Below are 17,850 nucleotides of genomic sequence, written 5' to 3'. Positions count from 1 at the left end.
GCTGCTTGCTTTAAGTCATATAAAGACTTCTGTTTCCTGCAAACCAAACCAGTTTTTCAGCTCTTCAGAAATAACAATTCCTCCAGGAATAGCCGTGTGTGTTTCCTCCTTGAGTAATCCATGGAGAAAACCGTTGGCAACATCAAGTTGTTCCAGAACCAGTTCTCGTTGGATTTCCATAACCAGTGTTATTACAACAGTTGCAAGTCGAACCGCCGGTGCATGTGTTTCCCCGTAGTCAAATCCTTTTGTCTGGGAACATCCTTTAGCCACAAGTATAGCCTTGTGTCTCATTATATTTCCATCCTTCTCCTTCTTCAATCTGAATACCCATTTACTGCCGATGGCTTTCCTTCCAGAGAATAATTTAACAAATATCCCAATCTTGTTTTCCTTTGTAGACTCAGTTTCATCCAGTGCAGCTTTATACCACTGTTCCTTATTTTTACAAGTTGCAGTTTCCTCCTAGCTTTTCGGTACATCATCGACAAATCATTCAGCATTCAGTGCAACAACAGCGTAGTCATCTAGGAATCTGGCAGGGTTCCTCTTCTTGGAAGAACATCGAACAGTTTCACTTCCAGTTTCCTCTCCGTCACTTGTTAGTTCTGGTACGGGACTTCTTTCATGACCTCCATCATTTGATTTAATGTCGCCTTCGGTGAGTTCACCTCCACTACAGTCTTTGTCTTCCTTCTCTGGTGACTCCTGTACAGATTCAGGAATTCAGTCCTCAATTGCTATACGTTCAAAGTCAAATCTTCCTTCGTAGGAAACAATGTTCCTTCTTGTGACTATTTTCCTTCATCTGAACACCAAAGACTGTAGCCATTAGGACATTAGCAAGTGAAGGTACACTTCAAAGATATGTTGTCAAACTTCCCTGTTCTCAATTCCTTTGGCACAAGTAGACAAGGAACACATCTAAAAACTCTCAGCGTACTCAAGCTCGGGATCTCGTTGTACCACAAAGCTGCAGGAACCTTTTCTTCCAAAGCCGGAGTAGGACTCTGTTTAGTATAATAGCTTCTGACCAGAATGAATTACTTAATTTATATTGCAGTATCAAACAGCGATCTTTCTCAATAAGTGTTCTGTTCATTCGCTCTGAGGCACCATTTTGCTGAGGAGTATGTCTGATAGTAAACTCAAACTATGTTCCTCGTTCATCAAAAAACTGCTGCAACTCGTTCGAAACCCATAAGAGTTACTGCACTTGGCGTAGGTGCAAAATTAAGTTTCGTAAGTGGTGTTGAACAAGCTGTATGTCGCCTTACTATGGACGCTGCTGAAGAAATAAGAAGGGAAACTGGTCGGGTTCACCTGAAAGCTCCTCCCCAACCGCTCAAGAAAGGGCTGCACTACGGAACCTTCGAAAAGATCCGGAAATAGTGGTGCTGAAGGCTGATAAAGGCAATTCTGCCGATTTGTTACCTCGGAGGTTGTATTTGGAGAACATGTATAGTCTATTTAGTGATACTATCAAAAGGAAAATTGATCGAGACCCAACAGCACGAGTGCAACGGAAGACGTGAGCACTTTTTAACTCTTCCTCGTTAGCTCCAGAGACCATCAAGCGGTTAAGACCACATGGCAGTGAACCACCGAGACTGTATGATCTTCCTAAAGTACATAAAGAAGGTCTTCCATTACGGCCCATAGTGAGCAATGTTGACGCACCCACATATGATTTAGCCAACACCTAGCTTCTTTGCTGAGACCATTGGCTGGCAAATGTTCACACCATATACGGAACTCTGCTGATTTTATCAACAGACTGGGGGCTCTCCACTTAAGTAATTCGGATCTTCTAGTGAGTTTTGATGTAGTTTCCCTTTTCACAAAAGTACCTCTTGTGGATTCCTTGACGCTAATTGGTCAACAGTTTGAATCGGATATCACTGCTTTGTTTCGACATGCTCTTTCCTCAACCTGTCTTATGTTTAACCAGCCATGGGCAGCCCTCTCTCTCGTCTGGTGGCTGACTTTTTTATGCAGGATTTTGAGGAAAGAGCACTTGAATCAGCGGTTTGTAAACCAACTATTTTTTGGAGATACGGTGATGACACTTTCATAGTGTGGCGCCACGGAAAAGAAAAGTTAATGTGTTTTTTTCATCATCTTAACTCCATCCACGAGAATGTTCGTTTTGCTATGGAACTAGAGAAAGATGCTGCCTTCCATTCCTGGATGTTTCGGTTAAATGGAAGAGTGACGGCTCGGTGGGACATTCTGTTTATCGTAAGCCCACTCACACTGATTTGTACTGACATTCTTCTAGTTGCCATCACCCATCCATGAGTGTGCTTAAAACCAATGTGCACAGGGCACATACAGTGTCGGATGCAGAGAATTTGCCTAAAGAACTTGCACATTTAACGACGGTGTTCAGAGACAATGGATGCACGACCTGGCAAATTAACAGGGCCTTCTCAACTAAAGACAGGCATCGGGAAGTGGATAAAGAGGAGAGCGCACCAACAAAGTCCCTAGCTTTTCTTACTTTCGTTGGAAATATCTCCTTCAAAATAGCGAGGATTCTTAATAATTTTCATGTGAAAGTGATTTTTCGTCCACCTTCTAAGATTTCGGATCTGCTGGAATCGGTGAAGGATGATTTGTTACTGCGATATAAAATACCGTGTCAATGTGGTATGTCCTATATAGGACAGACAACGCATACAGTGGAATAGCGTTGCACAGAACATCAACGTTGCACTCGCCTACTTCAACCCAGTAAGTCTGCAGTTGCGGAACATTGTATTTCCAACGGACATTCAATGGAGTAGGACAAAACTTCGATTTTGGCCACAGCAACAAGAATACGTTGAAATACGCATTGCGGAAAATCTAATGAACCGGTACAGTGGTTACTAACTGAATAACGCGTGGAATCCCGTCATCTCCGAAATTTGCTCGAGACGAAGGCGCCAGAAGACTTCGATAGCTGCAGCCAGCGACAATACTGACGACAGTTGAGTCTTGCGGTTCCACCAGCGAGGGCGCTGCCGCTGGGCAGTGTGGTCCTCCCGTCTCCGCGACTTCAACGCATGCGAGGCAGTACCATCAGAGCACTATATAAGACGGAACGGAGAACGTCTTCGTTTACAAGGCCCTCCAAATCCTTGAACGCCATGCGCTCCGCCTTGCCTTCCGTATCCGCCTTCCTTCCCCCACACGGCTCCTGTATGAACTGATCCCCTTCCCCCACCTCCTCTTGTTCCTCCAACATCTCCGCATCCTTTACATTGTTCGCAGGGTTGATCCCCCCCACCCTCTGGTTTCCTCCTTCCTCTCCACCCCCCGCCCGTTGCCGCGCCTCTATCGCTGTATCCCTCCCTCTCTCCACCTCCACACCCTCCATCTCCTTCATCAGGGCAATTTCCAACGCCTCCCCCTCCCGGATGACGAACTTCGCCATGACATATACCCTTCCTTCCAACTATAACCCGGCCTTGTTCCCCCCCCCCCCTCCCCAGGGCCCCCTTCTCCTCTTTCCTCCTTCTCCCAGAGCGGATTTTCCTCCATCCCCCCCTCCCCTGAGACCCTGCACCCCATACTTGCCTCTCTCCTTCCCACATCCCTCCCTACCTGGCCCTCTTCCGCACGCCCCCCATTCCCCTCCCCCATCTCTTCCCCTCCCTCCCTTCTTCAGGTCTCCCTCATCTCCTTGAACCTGGCAGATCCTCTGTATTGATCATCATCAGTGTGCCACATCAGTGTAGTGTTTAGTGCTGTTTCTCGTGTGCGTCAAGAGGTGTGATTTTAATTGTGTACTGCCTTGAGGTTCGCCGTCAGTGTTACGTTGTGTGCTATGCCATCCGTCAACACCTTTATGCTCCAGTCATACTGTGCCTTGTGTTCTTTTAATTGTCGCAGTGTGTGGCTTTTTGTGTGTGCTACTTTTAAACAGTTTTTTATCTCCATTTTACAGTCACCCCGTTTTTTCATTGTCTATTGCCTTCCATGATGTTCTCCCTTTTTATATCTATGTTCGCCTTCTTCTCTCCTTTGCTGTTTTTAAATGTCTTCTATTGTTTTGTTCTATGTCTTTCGGCTGAAGAGCAGCGCATATGCTGCTGCCAGCCCGCCCCGATGGGGAATTGAAATAGAATAAAGAAAAAAAAAAAACGTCTTCGTCCCTCCCGGATGGTGAACTTCGCCGTGACGTATCCCCCTCCTTCCAACTGTAACCAGGCCTTGTCCCCCCCCCCACAAACCCCCTTTTCCTTCCCCCTCCTGAGTCCCTGCGCCCCATCCTCAACTCTTCCCCTCCCACGTCCTTCGCTCCCCGGCCCTCTTCGGCGCGCGCCACAGCCGTCTCCCGCCTCTCCTCCCCTCCCACCCTTCTTCCCTTCTCCCTCATCACCATGTGCCTGACAGATCCTCTGTTTGCTCCTCGTCATCGGTGTGCTACATAAGTGTTGTCTTTGGTGCTGTTCTCCTGTGCATCGACAGCTGTGATTTTAATTGTGTGCTGGACTTGTACGTAGTGTTACTGGCAGTGACTGTTATGTGCTATGCTATCAATCGATACTTTTTTGCTCCGGTCATGCTTCGACTTGTGTTCTTTTAATTGTCTCAGTGTGTGGTTTCTTTGTGTGTGCTACTTTTTCTGGTTTTACAGTCGCCCCATTTTGTCTATTGTCTTCATAATGTTCCCCACTTTTTTTATATCTCTGTACACCGTATTTTCTCCTTTGTTATTTTTAATGTCTTCTATTGTATGGTCTATGTCTCTCGGCTGAAGAGCGCGCATATGCTGCTGCCAGCCCGACCCGATGGGGCATTGAAATACAATAAAGAAAAAAATAAATGATTAAAACGTCTTCATCAGTCCTCGTTCGGCTCACCTGAAGATGGCTGGAAGTATTCCAGCCGAAATATCGTGGAATGAAGTTTACAACGACCAGCTGCAATCCCGAAATCTCTGCGAACTTTAGGTGAACGTCCACTCGTGGCCACATATTTTATTACAAATTCCGTTTTAAAATCAACCTGGGCCCATTGCCTGATAAATTTTCAGTTTTTCACCCTTAAATAAGACTCACAAAATATTAGAGACAGTCCTTAAACAGCACTCATAAAATGTTAAAGACTATCATTAGCTGGTTTTATTAAATTGAGAAAATAACTGATGGCAACTGAGCACAGAATTACGAAGGCAGCAAAGTCTTTTATCTTTGTAGTTATATTAACTGAAACTGCACTCTCAACATTTCTTATTAACAAATATAACAAGACTGACGTAATTTGTCGTAAACAAATAGACATAACCTCTCCCTATGCTCCAGAATGCCTCCTGTTATAAAACAGGAAAATTGTGGAAAATACGTAAAAATGAGGACGCTTACATATCTGTCAGGTTGAGGCGTCTGCTGGCACATAATATTTGTATTAAGAAATAGAACTCTCCCTATGTAGTCAAGCTGCAGAGTAATTCCTCCTACACAGGTGTCCCAGTTATAAAATATGAATGTGGGAGGAGGCACTTCATCCTCATTGATCCAGGAGGAGGGAAGGGGGAACCACCATTTTTATGACACATGACAACATAACCTTGACTATAAGTAGCACAACTACCTGGGTGACTTCGATCAATTACAGATGGTTCCCCAGCGGAGACGGAACCCAACTGTGTAACCTGACACCAGATGTCCTTATGTTATCAGTGGAAAGTGCTGACATCAGCGTTCCTTGGGCTTGAACCTACCCTCTCTTCCTATCAATATTTTCCGGTACTTATTTTGCGTTATTTTTCTTCCATCGAAAAGCACTTTGACGTTAAAAAGTAGAATGATACCGAAGGTCTTCCCACGAATTATTAGAGACTTTTAGTTACTACCTTGAAAGAATTCTCATGGCTCAGAAAGGCTTAACGCGTTTCGAAAACCTGTGGTCCATTTCAGTCACCCTTTGAACGCTAAATATACGATCGACCTCGTCCAGTGGTCAGGAAACCCAAAATATATCTTATATGCCCCATTTGTCGAGCTTATCACGTTCCCCTTTGTAAAAATCGAGATTACTTTAGAACCTAACTGAAGAAACGTGCAAAGTTGAACATTATACTTAGAAGTGAGCAGGTTGTTTCAGAATTCTGCATTTGAACTCTACAAGCCAGTTGCTTTCCCACTCTTTCAACTTTGGACGTTATTTCATCACCGTAAATGATAGACTGTTGTAAACTGTCGTGTGCTTGTGGTCGAGTGTTAGATGCAATTACATCATCAGATATGGGTTAGTTTATAGATTTGTTCCGCCTAACGTAGAGTAGGTCTCTCCACCCTACGACGTCAGTTCTTCATTCGCTGTCATCGTTCATTATGGCGTTGACTGCAATTGTATATACCCTATGTGATCAAAATCATCCGGACACCTGGCTCAAAATGACTTACAAGTTTGTGGCGCCCTCCATCGATAATGCTGGAATTCAATATGGTGTTGGCCCACCCTTAGCCTTGATGACAACTTCCACTCTAACAGGCCTACGTTCAATCAGGTGCTGGAAGGTTTCTTGGGACATGGCAGCCCATTCTTCACGGAGTACTGCACTGAGGAGAGGTATTGATGATGGTCGGTGAGGCCTGGCACGAAGGCGGCGTTCCAAAACATACCAAAAGTATTCCATAGGATTCAGGTGCACGCCAGTCCATTACAGGGACGTTATATTAGTGTAACCGCTCCGATTCAAGCCGTATATTATGAACATGTGCTCGATCGTTTGAAAGATGCAATCGCCATCTCCGAATTGCTCTTCAACAGTGGGAAGCAAGAGAGCTCTTGAAACATCAATGTAGGCCTGTGCTGTGATAGTGCTACGCAAAACAATCAGGGGTGCAAGCCCCTTCCATGAAAAACAAGACCACACCATAACACCACCGCCTCCGAATTTTACTGTTGGCACTACGCACGTTGGCGGATGACGTTCACCGGGCATTCGCCATACCCACACCCTGTCACCGGATCGCCACGCTGTGCACTGTGATTCGTCACTCCACAAAAAGTTTTTCCACTGTTCAATCGTCCAATGTTTACACTCCTTACACCAAGTGAGGCGTCGTTTGGCATTAACTGACTTGGTGTGTCTCTTAAGAGCAGCCACTTGACAATGAAATCCAAGTTTTCTCACCTCCTGCCTGTCATAGTACTTACAGTGGATACTGATGCAGTTTGGAATTCATGTGTGATGGTCTGGATAGATGCATGCCTATTACACATTACGACCCTCTTCAACTGTCAACGGCCTGTCAGTCAACAGACGAGGTCGGCCTGCTTTTGTGCTGTACGTGCACCGTCACGTTTCCACTTCACTATTACTTCAAAAACAGTGGACCTAGGGATGTTTAGGAGTGTGGAAATCTCGCATACAGACGTATGACACTATTGACACCCAATCACCGGACCACGTTCAAAGTTGGTGAGTTCCGCGGAGCGCCCCACTCTGCTCTCTCACGATTTCTAATGACTACTGAGGTCGCTGATATGGAGTACCTGGCAGTAGTTCGCAGCACAATCCACCTAATATGAAAAACGTATATTTTTAGTGGTGTCTAGTTGTCCAAAGATATTTTCGCTTGTCATTCAAACCTTGTTGCACCTTATCTCTTCTCGTGTATCTCACTTCAGATGTTGCTATGCATTTCTTTTTCTCTTTTTGTATCTTCTCATATTTCACATTCGAAAGCTATTACCGATACCAATGTAGTTTTCCGTAATTTCATATTTTTGTTCCAAAATATCTTTATTTTTAACTTTTCTAACGATTATACTCGTATCACATACCTGTTGATATCTTCAGCTTTTTACTATGCTGCTGCTTTCTAAATAAGAGATATCTCTAACCAAGTAAATAACATATGTGTGAGCCATATGTGGCTCATGTTCCCGCCGTCATGTAGTTTACTCCCTATTTTTAACATACTTCCACCTCACTACGTTAATTTAAATTACTGGTGTCACTGAGTTACAGCTTTGCCTGACCATGGGCGGCGCTAGCAGCGCATATCAATGTATCCCCTCTCGTAGTATCTTTGCTCTACTGCTATAACTTCCCGGTCGTTGTCTATTGTAATCCAGTTCAGGTCGCGAGTTTCGGCTGTCAGTCAGTTGGAACGCGTCTGGAGCGCAGTCCGGACCTGCCAGTCGGGGAGTTGCAATGCGGCACTGGTGCAGTCGGGTTGGAGCTGTGAGGTCTGCGTCGACATTGCTCTCCCTTCCATCGCTGCCACGCATCGCTTGAGCTGGGCCACGGTCTCGGTGGATCGTCGGTCGGCCGTCCTACTGAGCGACGCGTTTTTTCTCGCCGTTCGTTCATGAGTCGTGTATGTGTGTGTGTGCATCGACTCCCGATTTGTCTTCGTGTGTGCTTAGTTACTTTTGGGTACCGTTCAGGTCTTCGTGCAAGTGTTGGTCAGGTTGTGTGTGTAGTTCGCGTTATTTCCACTGACACCTATTTTAGATGTTGTCGGCATTCTGAGGGCAGTCGGTCGTTTGGGGCGGACCAGGGAGGATATCTGCATGCGGCGCAGTCGGCTGGGTCTGCTGGCGGTCCCTGCGCAGTGTCGGAGCGTGTGTGGAGCTGACCGATCGTTACAAGCTTCGTGGCTCACCGACCCAGGACGTCAAAGTTGGGTGGTGTCTTAAGGAAAAAAATGTTCAAATGTGCGTGAAATCTTATGGGACTTAACTGCTAGGGTCATCAGTCCCTAAGCTTACACACTACTTAATCTAAATTATTCTAAGGACAAACATACACATTCAAGCCCGAGGGAGGACTCGAACCTCCGCCGGGATCAACCGCACCGCCCTTGACTGCAGCGCCTTAGGCCGCTCAGCTAATATCACACGGCGGCACCCAAGCCACGTCCGTTCTTGTGGTGTCGTTCGTTTCATTGGTTCGCTGTTGGGAAGCTTTTCTGCGGGCAACACCGAGTGTTTGTAGTGGTGAAATTGAGCCGCTGTGCGGTGGAATTAACTATAATGGTTCACTGCAACTCAAGTGCACCAGTGGAATCAAGGGCCTTCAGCCCTTATAAGTAAGTTTGAAATCTGGCAAGTGGATATTTTGCTGAAAGTTACTGTTGCTGTGCTATCTTTTCATTTAGTGCGCTGTCAGTCAGTTAAAACTTAAAGGCTTAAGGTATTTTGAATTTATTATATTTAGTTATTGTCATTGCGTTGCTTTTTCATTTAGTGTGCTTTTGGCCACTTAAAACTTAAACGTTAAGGTATTTTTTTTAATTTTTTTTAAATCAGCTGTGAGCCTTCAGCCGCTCAAAGCTTTATTCTCAAAATTTCCCCTTAAGCGAAAACATTGTGGTGTTCTGCCTTAAAATATTATGGTAATATATTTTAAAATTTTGAAATTTAATTGTAGCCTTTAGCCGTTTGTATTGCACCTTGTTTATGTTTGTTCTATCCACCTTTGCCTTGAGACTTTCAGTCTAGCTGTGATATATATATATATATATATATATATATATATATATATATATATATATATATATATATATTGTTGATTTTTAAGATTTCTTGTCTAGAGGCTTCAACCGTGAACGAATATTGGATTTTGAAACTCATAGTTGTAAAGGTTCGGCTATGTGCCGTTATGGGTTAAATGTGTTATTAAGTAACAATAAATTACAGTTTTGAAGTGAAACTGACCGCCGCCATATATGGCCCTTTCCACAATCCTAATCAGCTGTTCTTCCCTGTGGATTTAGTGGGCGTTTCAATGTGTAGCAGGTTTTTTCTTCTATAGCGTGGTTTCAATAGAACTGCTTCCTCGCTATGGAGTGCCATCACTTCTGAACTGCAGAAGAGATCGCATCCACAGTTATATTCTGCATGCAACTCTCTCACCCTAGCAGTGGAAATGTCGAGAGGCAAATATCGAAAGACTGCAAGAACACAATAATCTACGCAACAGAGAAGGCAGACGGTGAGAGTTGCTAGAATTAATTAAGTATCAGTTTCATCAGTACTGGTTGCAACGCCAGGAATAATCGACAGAAGAAGATTCAACTGGCAGAAAGTGACCTGGAGAAAGATCAGTTTGGGTTCTGAAGAAATGTAGAAATGAAAACTGGCCCTACCACTTATCTTAACAGACAGATTGAAGAGAGGAAAATTCAGAAATAGCGTTTATAGACTTGTAAAAATCTTTCAACAATGTACGCAGGAAGACAGTCTCCGAAATATCGAAACAGAGGATGAGTACGGTTACCTGCAGCTTTTAAGGAGAGCAGGCTGAAATTCTGACACCCAATGGACATTGAAGGAAGGCAAGAATTGAAAACTGAGTGAGACTGGGTTGTAGCGTATTTCACACGTTATTCATTGTGTAGATAGTGCAAGCACAGCAGAAAACTGAGGATGAATTTGGCAAAATAATTAAAGTTTAGGCAGAAGAAACAGAAACTAAAACTTGTACCGATAACATAGTAATTGTGTCAGATACGGGGAAGAGTCTCTACAGAGACTGTAGACTGGCTATGGCAAGGAAAGCATTTCTGAAGAGGAAAAATTTGTTAACATCGAGTATAGATTTAAATGTCAGGAAGTCATTTCTGAAAGTATTTGTATGGAGTGTAGCCATGTATGGAAGTGAAACGTGGACAATAAATAGGTTGGACAAGAGAGCTTTCGAAATGTGGTGCTACAGAAGAATGCTGAAGATTAGATGGGTATATCACATAACTAATGAGGAGGTATTGAATAGAATTGGGGAGAAGAGGAGCTTGTGGCACAACTTGACTAGAAGAAGGGATCGGTTGGTAGGACATATTCTGAGACATCGAGGGATCATCAATTTAGTATTGGAGGGCAGCGTGGAGGGTAAAAATCGTAGAGGGAGACCAAGAGATGGATACACTAAGCAGATTGAGAAGGATGTAGGCTGCAGTAGGTACTAGGAGATGAAGAACCTTGCAAAGGATAGAGTAGCATGGAGAGCTGCATCAAACCAGTCTCAGGACTGAAGACCACAACAACAAAAACGGGGAAGATCATTTTAAATGTGGTTATAAAATGAATATTAATACGAGTAAATCAAGGGCAGTGGAGTGAAATAATACTGGGAGAATTAGATTAGGTGATAAGGCACTAAGAGTCATAGTAAGTACTAGAAATTCTGCGACAAAATAATTGACCTGGGTGAAGTATAATTTGTAGACACTACGAGTTTCTCTTCGAACGTTCTTCACCGCAAAGTGACAAGTGCTCAGACACTTCGTGGATGCATTGCAGTCTCCGTCTACCCCTACAGATTTCACACTCTACAGCTCTAATACCGCGGAAGTTATTCCCTGATATGTCCTATTAACCCGTACGTTCTTCGATTCTCGTGTCTTATTTTACCAGTACACCTGGCTTTCAGCATCCTGCAAGAGATCACATCTCAAATGCCTGAATTCTACTCTGTTCCGGTTTTCTCGGCACTACTGAATCGAGTTAGGCAGAAAAGGTCATTATTGTACAGGTGGAGTAAAAGAAGCGATATGTTGATATCAAGTATCCTGACGCATCTGAGAATGAATAGTGTGGCAGCGGAGGGAAGGTTGCAGGGGCAGGCCGACTAGAGTACGCCAATGGAAGTAGATACAAAACGGCTCGCAGAGGAAGTGAGTAACAGAGTGGGGAAGTGCAGCAGCAGCAGCGCGGCTACGACAGTGTCAGTGTGGACGCGGCGGTAAACGCGCCGCCTGTTCACCGCTGCTGCACCGCCCCCGCCCCCGCCCCCGCCCCCGCCCCCGCCGCTCTCCGCCTTATCAGGCGCCAGTGCGGTGCGGCCGGATATTGGACTGGCGGGTGACGCGCCGTCGCCTCGCCGCCGCCGCCGTCGCCTGCGCCCCGCACGTCACACACTTTTATTGCGACGGCTCCCGGTGGCCCTCTATAGAAGCCGGGACTCCTGTCAGATATTTGCTTCTGCCCGGCGTATAAAAGTGCCAAAATAAAATCTTTTGGAGGAGTCACGAAACACCACAATGATCTGGAATACGAGAGCTATTTGGAAAGTAAGATGTGATCGCTCGCGAAATCGAAAGCACGGCGAAAGTAGTAAATGTTTTATTTGCAACGATTTGTTGCGCCTTCCGTCTACTTCACTGCATAGTCACTGCTCCGACTCAGACGTTTGTCGCAGTGCTGTGCCAATTTTCCGGTACCGTCGTCAAAGAAGACAGTCCTCTGTGCTTTCCGCCATTTCTCTAACCTGGTCCGCAGTTCGTTGCCCGTGCTAAAATGTCTTTATAGAGAGCGGTTCGTGTAAGCAGGGATGAACATCAGAGAGTGCCGAGTCCGGGTTGTACGGTGGGTGAACAAACACTTCCCATCGAAAACGCTACAGAGGCGTCCTCGTGGGCTGTGCAGTGTGGGGCCTAAAATTATCGGGAAAAAAGGAAATGTACACAGGTACGTGATGTGGGGCTGCACGAAATCAGACGAAACCTCGCAGCAGCCACCTGTACCTGACGGGAGACACTACTGTTCTAAACATCTTTACGTTCTCGTTTCTGAGCCTTCGGCAGCACGTCGAACTCGGCACGCTCCTCGTGTCGACGGCTTAACGCTCACGACCTTTACAGCGTGAGTATAAACTGAACACTATTTGCACGGGCTCGGTGGTGCTGCTAGCGCTACTGTTATGCGACTGCTGCGAACAGACATCGTCTTCCAGGGTGTAATGGTTCTTTATTTGCGAAACCATTACCACCAGCCAACCCTATTTTTCGACACCGTAGATTAATGAATATTTTTCTACGTAATGCCTCATATTTTTCACTCACTTCAGATTTGGTTTCATTCTTATATGTATGTACGTCGATATTTTGACATGTTGAAATCGATATAATATCTAGTTTGAATATCTTTGTACTTATTGTTATCTTTTATGCTGGTTTGTGACTTTTGGCGAGGAAACGTACAGAGTAGTCAAGTTTTTGCGTTGCATATGAACAGTCTTGACTTTGTGTTGGAAATTAAGAGATGAGTCTGTGTTATGGACAATGAAAAATGTTGTGAGTCTTATTAAGAGCATTAATGGCTGCGAAATTGTATGATGAAGTAATGTTTTGAACATGCGAAAGTATAAAAAGTTTAATAAACGAGAATTTTTGTGAAAAGTGAGTGTCAAGTATTATTTTCAAGTGACCATTGTGTAAAAAAAGTATGAAGTACATTGCAATGAAAAACATAAATCATCAAATTAATCCTGAAAGATTGTCTTCGTGAGTTCTTCAAGTCGGCGTAACTAGCATCTGAGTGCCTTTCCCACCAACAGCGACAGTCAGGCTACCTAGACAACATTTTCAGTTACGAGCCAAAGCCAGATCGAGATCGTCGTTGGATTGAAAATACAAGATAAGTGATATTATTAATTTTCTTCGGTGCCTGTAATCAATTGATGTAGCAATACCTGCCACATTAAAAACCTTTTAGTTGCGAAATAAAAAGATCATACTTTGAGTGCGCGACCTGACAATTTTTGAACCAATTAACTTTTAATGGAGGTACTGTTTGTTATAAGGTCTAGAAACACGTGTACCAACTTTCGTTGTTGAAGCACAGCTCCTTCGTGGCGTTGCGAGTTTTGTTGCATTCAGTGTAACCTGCTCATCACTCCGGACAGTTCTGAACCCACAGCTCTGTTATCTGTAAATTCCTGCTCTGCCACACGTTCTTTGAATAATTCAAAAGACGTTATTTAGTTCTTGCCACATTTAACATTCAGCTCTCCATTAAGTGCGAGAAAGTACAAGATTTGTGCAAATAAAAGTAAAGTACAATAAAAGCAATACACTTACAATGCATTTAAATAGAGCAAGTCACAGTTGTATTTGTAGGGAGTAACAAATATACGCAAGTCTCCAGAACACCATGCGACGAAACCGACTGGTGTTTTACATGAAACAAAAACGAATATAGAATGGTTTACCCCAGCCAATTTACAGATGCCAGTAACATCAATCAGAATACGAGCAACATACCCAATATGCGATTCAAAGCACACATTAACACACAAAGTCGTAGCCAGGAAAACAACGCTAAGAAACCATCTGTTTTGAACGAAACCGGAACACTCAAAAAGAAAATGAGATGATGGATTTTTAAAGTTGCACCGGCGTGGCAGCAAACCCAGATATTACCGGAAGTCTGTATTTGAGCTGCTGAGTGCAATGCTCGACAAAGCAAACCGAAGAGGCGGCAGCTAATGTTACTTAACCATCGATAAACTATCGACTAATAGTTTCCACACTATCGCCACTGTCGGTAGTCTGGTTCAAAAAATGGTTCAAATGGCTCTGAGCACTATGGGACTTAACATCTGAGGTCTTCAGTCCCCTAGAACTTAGAACTACTTAAACCTAACTAACCTAAGGACATCACACACATCCATGCCCGAGGCAGGATTCGAACCTGCGACCGTAGCGGTGGCGCAGTTCCAGACTGTAGCGCCTAGAACCGCTCGGCCACTCCGGCCGGCCGGTAGTCTGGTTTAACTATCGATAGCCATATCGTTTATAACGTAATTCTTTTTTAATTGGCACGCGAAAAAATTTCGGATTCTGTTACCTCCATGGCATGTGGAGTGCAGAGGGAAAGTACATTGTATGGAGGTATTTAATCAACATTAAATGTGGTGGCGACCTACACAATCTGAGCTGTTTATGAGGTGTGTTGTTAATAGGTTGGTCACTATGGGGGGAGGGGAGTGAGAGACGGAATTTGCTTGTTTGCCTTCCAGTGATGACATCTAACGTCCGTGCCCATCTCGACCGATCAGACGCTTATGGTAAAAACTACACACGTAAATAACATGGATTCATGAATGTGCATTATACAGATTGTCTTCATATGTGTGAGCTTACTTACTTGTAGCAAGGAATACAATGTAAATAGGGCTATTGTAATACAACGCAGTTAGTAGAGGAAAAAATTACACTTTAAAGATTTGTGAAGTGTTTGTGATTGTATTGAATAGTGGATTTTAAAATAAATACGATTATTATCGTTATTAGTTAAACACACTTGCTACGTCCTCTTCTGTTTCTTAGTCCTCATTGTACTTACCAGTGTTTTCAGTCGTAAATATTAATGTATAAAGTGCTTCGAAAACACAAAACCGTAAGCGATCCTAACTCCCTTGCGACAATTCTGCTTTTGTAGAAGGAAAAATGGCATTCACATATTGGTTGCCCGTGTTGAGTTCGATTAGCGAAGCTTGTTTCTTAAAGGAAACACCCACAAAAGTAAATACAGTAAAAGCAGAACCTACCGATTTGTGTGGTGGCAAGACATAATCAGTAAAACATAAAGCTGCATTTACATGCTATATGTTTTCACAGTATTGCAGTGCATATTCACATGTAAATCGGGCGAAATGTGAATCTTTCAATGGATATGAGACAAAACTAATCTCTTCTTGCCTCGAGTTGACGGTGAATGTCCAGGAATGTTTTTGCAAAATTCCTAATCCTGTAGATATTTATTAAGCGCTTGCCCATTAATGCTGAAACGCCTTGTTTGAAACCTGTGCAGCGAGTGAATTACTTCACCGTTATTTTTATTTTATTTTTTCGAGTTTACATCGTTCTGCGACCTGATTAATAATTTTTCGAGCCTAACGAGGAAGAACGCTACCCCTAAACCTTCTATCTCTTCGTGGTATCGTAGGAGATTATTTAAACGCCACTCAGCAACCGGATTATTCTTAATCACGCAACTATAGTGCCACTACTGTTGAATTGCTGTCGTTGGCAGCAGTGAGACAAAGAACACAGTAGCTACGAAGTGTTCCAAATGGTGCCGACATGAAACGATCTGTAATTCCCGCACGCCTTCTCTGTTGGCCGAGGAAATTCCGCCTTTCCAGGATTACTTTGTTAATGAAGGAGGTGCATAAATAGAAATTTTTTGTTATTGTTTTGAAATTAATCGTAAAACTTAATAAAAGATGACTAACTGAAACCCTCAGCTCCCGACAGGTGTTGTTGATACACCCCGATGTGGACAGTTGAAAATGTGTGCCCCGACCGGGACTCGAACCCGGGATCTCCTTCTTACATGGCAGACGCAAGTGGGCAAATGTCTATAAGGTACATTACATATGTAGAATTGTGGACAGTTGGGAATGTGAGTCTCACGGGAAGCGTGCAAGGGATAAGCCCCTGAGTCGCGCCTCGGCGGCAGTCTGCTTCAGGCGGTGGCGCGGCACGGCCCTGCTGTCCCGGCGGCGGGCGCGCGTGGACGAGGGAGTGTTTACACCGCCGGTACTCGCGCGTCTTGTTGTCTGACTCGATCGCCATGGCACACAATTTTCGAAAGACTACGCTCCAATTTACGTTCGACAACGAATTTGCCAGACCCAAAGCTTTCGAAATAGAGCGTTTTTTGAGGGAAGAAGTTCGTTTACCTGCTGCAGACATAATTGGAATACACCTGCCCATTGTAAGCAGTACAATGTACGTAAAGATGACCGATGAAGCTGCGTGAGAAAGAACTCTCTCCGCTGCTCAAAGAGGATTTAAATTTCGACACTCTGATGGCCATATCAGCGATGTAACAGTAGCTTCTTCGGGATTGGGTGTGAGGGTCATTCGGATCTTTGAATTGCTGTTTGAGGTGCCAGAATCGATGGTTACTGAATCGCTGCGACCATATGGAACGGTGCTTAGTCATACGCCTGAACGCTGGGCAAGTTTTAGTACCTATCCTGTGCTAAACGGCGTGCGACAGGTGCGGATCGTCCTTACTAAACATATCTCGTCTTATTTATACATTGGCGGATGTCGAGCTATTGTGATCTACGATGGCCAGCCACGCACCTGTTCTGGCTGTGGTGGAGAAGGACATATCCGCTCGGGGTGCATACAACGCCGCGTCGTGCAACTGCCACATGGAGAAGCGTCACAGCGAGAAGTTCCCACGCAACTGCCGATGACGTACGTGTCGGTGGCCCGCCGGGAGGTGTTGCCAAGTTCGGAGCGTGACAAGGACGTGTTTATGCAAGAGCAGATCGAGTTATGGGATCATGGAAGTGCCTCGGAGAATGTCCCTACACCCACGTCACGTCAGTTGAGGGAGGAACATTCCGAAAACTCACATGTAGCACGTGGCGTGGAACTAGAGGTCGAGACAGTGGCGCCGGCAACAGACCAACGAACGATCGACGAACACAGTGAGGCAGCAGAGGGCAGGGCACGCAAACAGCGATCGCCGAAGCGTCGCCATAGTTCGGGTGACACGTCCCCCCCTAACCTAGGGGACACGGAAGGTATCCTAGCCGAATAACTGTCTGACACAGAACACGTGCCTTTAGAGGACGCTGACAGGATTCTGTCAGATGGTGACCGGATGTCCTGCCTTTCAGATGGTCCCTCTTCATTGACACCGACTGACCCAGCGCTGCCGGCGAAGGAGTCAGGGACACCAATGTCCCGGCAGCCACGTCGAAATACATCAGAGGACGTTTCTCGGATGGATGACCACTGCGACTGGGCGGAACCAGTCGAAGACATACAGGAATTGCCACCCTCAAATGATGCCCACTCACCTACAGGATGCACACCACGGAACGACAACGAAGGAGGGCAGCCCGTTGGCGGGCACCCCTCTGACCACGAATAGTGGACTAAAGCCCTTGGAGTTCTCAATGACATGACACGAGCATGACAACGACAACGAACCAAGCATATAAAGTGGGCACAGTGAACATTAACACCGCACGTTCGCTTGCAAAGATGCAGCTTCTCCGGGACATGATTTACGCCACAGACGTTGATATTCTGCTGATGCAGGAAACCTGCAATGTTGCTTTTCCCGCTGTCCATGGATACAACACTTATC

At 44.9% G+C, this 17,850-nt stretch overlaps 1 protein-coding gene across 1 annotated transcript; it reads right to left on the bottom strand.

Moving 5' to 3' along the window:
* Nucleotides 1–492: 492 nt before the first annotated feature.
* LOC126474849 (uncharacterized) lies at nt 493–17,522 on the bottom strand. The gene is made up of 3 exons (XM_050102328.1): nt 17,404–17,522; nt 11,606–11,846; nt 493–708 (listed from the first exon to the last, which is right to left on the bottom strand). Exons 1-3 carry the CDS (start codon nt 17,520–17,522, stop codon nt 493–495), a joined length of 576 nt encoding a protein of 191 aa, XP_049958285.1.
* Nucleotides 17,523–17,850: the final 328 nt, after the last annotated feature.

The sequence above is a fragment of the Schistocerca serialis genome, chromosome 4 (assembly GCF_023864345.2).
Source record: "Schistocerca serialis cubense isolate TAMUIC-IGC-003099 chromosome 4, iqSchSeri2.2, whole genome shotgun sequence".
Classification (NCBI taxonomy): Eukaryota; Metazoa; Arthropoda; class Insecta; order Orthoptera; family Acrididae; genus Schistocerca; species Schistocerca serialis.
The sequence above is the reverse complement of the archived record's forward strand: the minus strand, read 5'-3'. Positions and strand labels throughout refer to the sequence as shown.

Coding starts and splice junctions, on each gene's coding strand:
- LOC126474849 (XM_050102328.1), bottom strand. CDS start 17,522: ATGTCTTCGACTGGTTCCGCCCAGTCGCAGTGGTCATCCATCCGAGAA. Junction 11,847..17,403: donor TCCTTCGCCGGCAGCGCTGG/GTCAGTCGGTGT, acceptor TGCGGGGCGCAG/GCGACGGCGGCGGCGGCGAG. Junction 709..11,605: donor CTTCCTCTGCGAGCCGTTTT/GTATCTACTTCC, acceptor GAATCTGTACAG/GAGTCACCAGAGAAGGAAGA.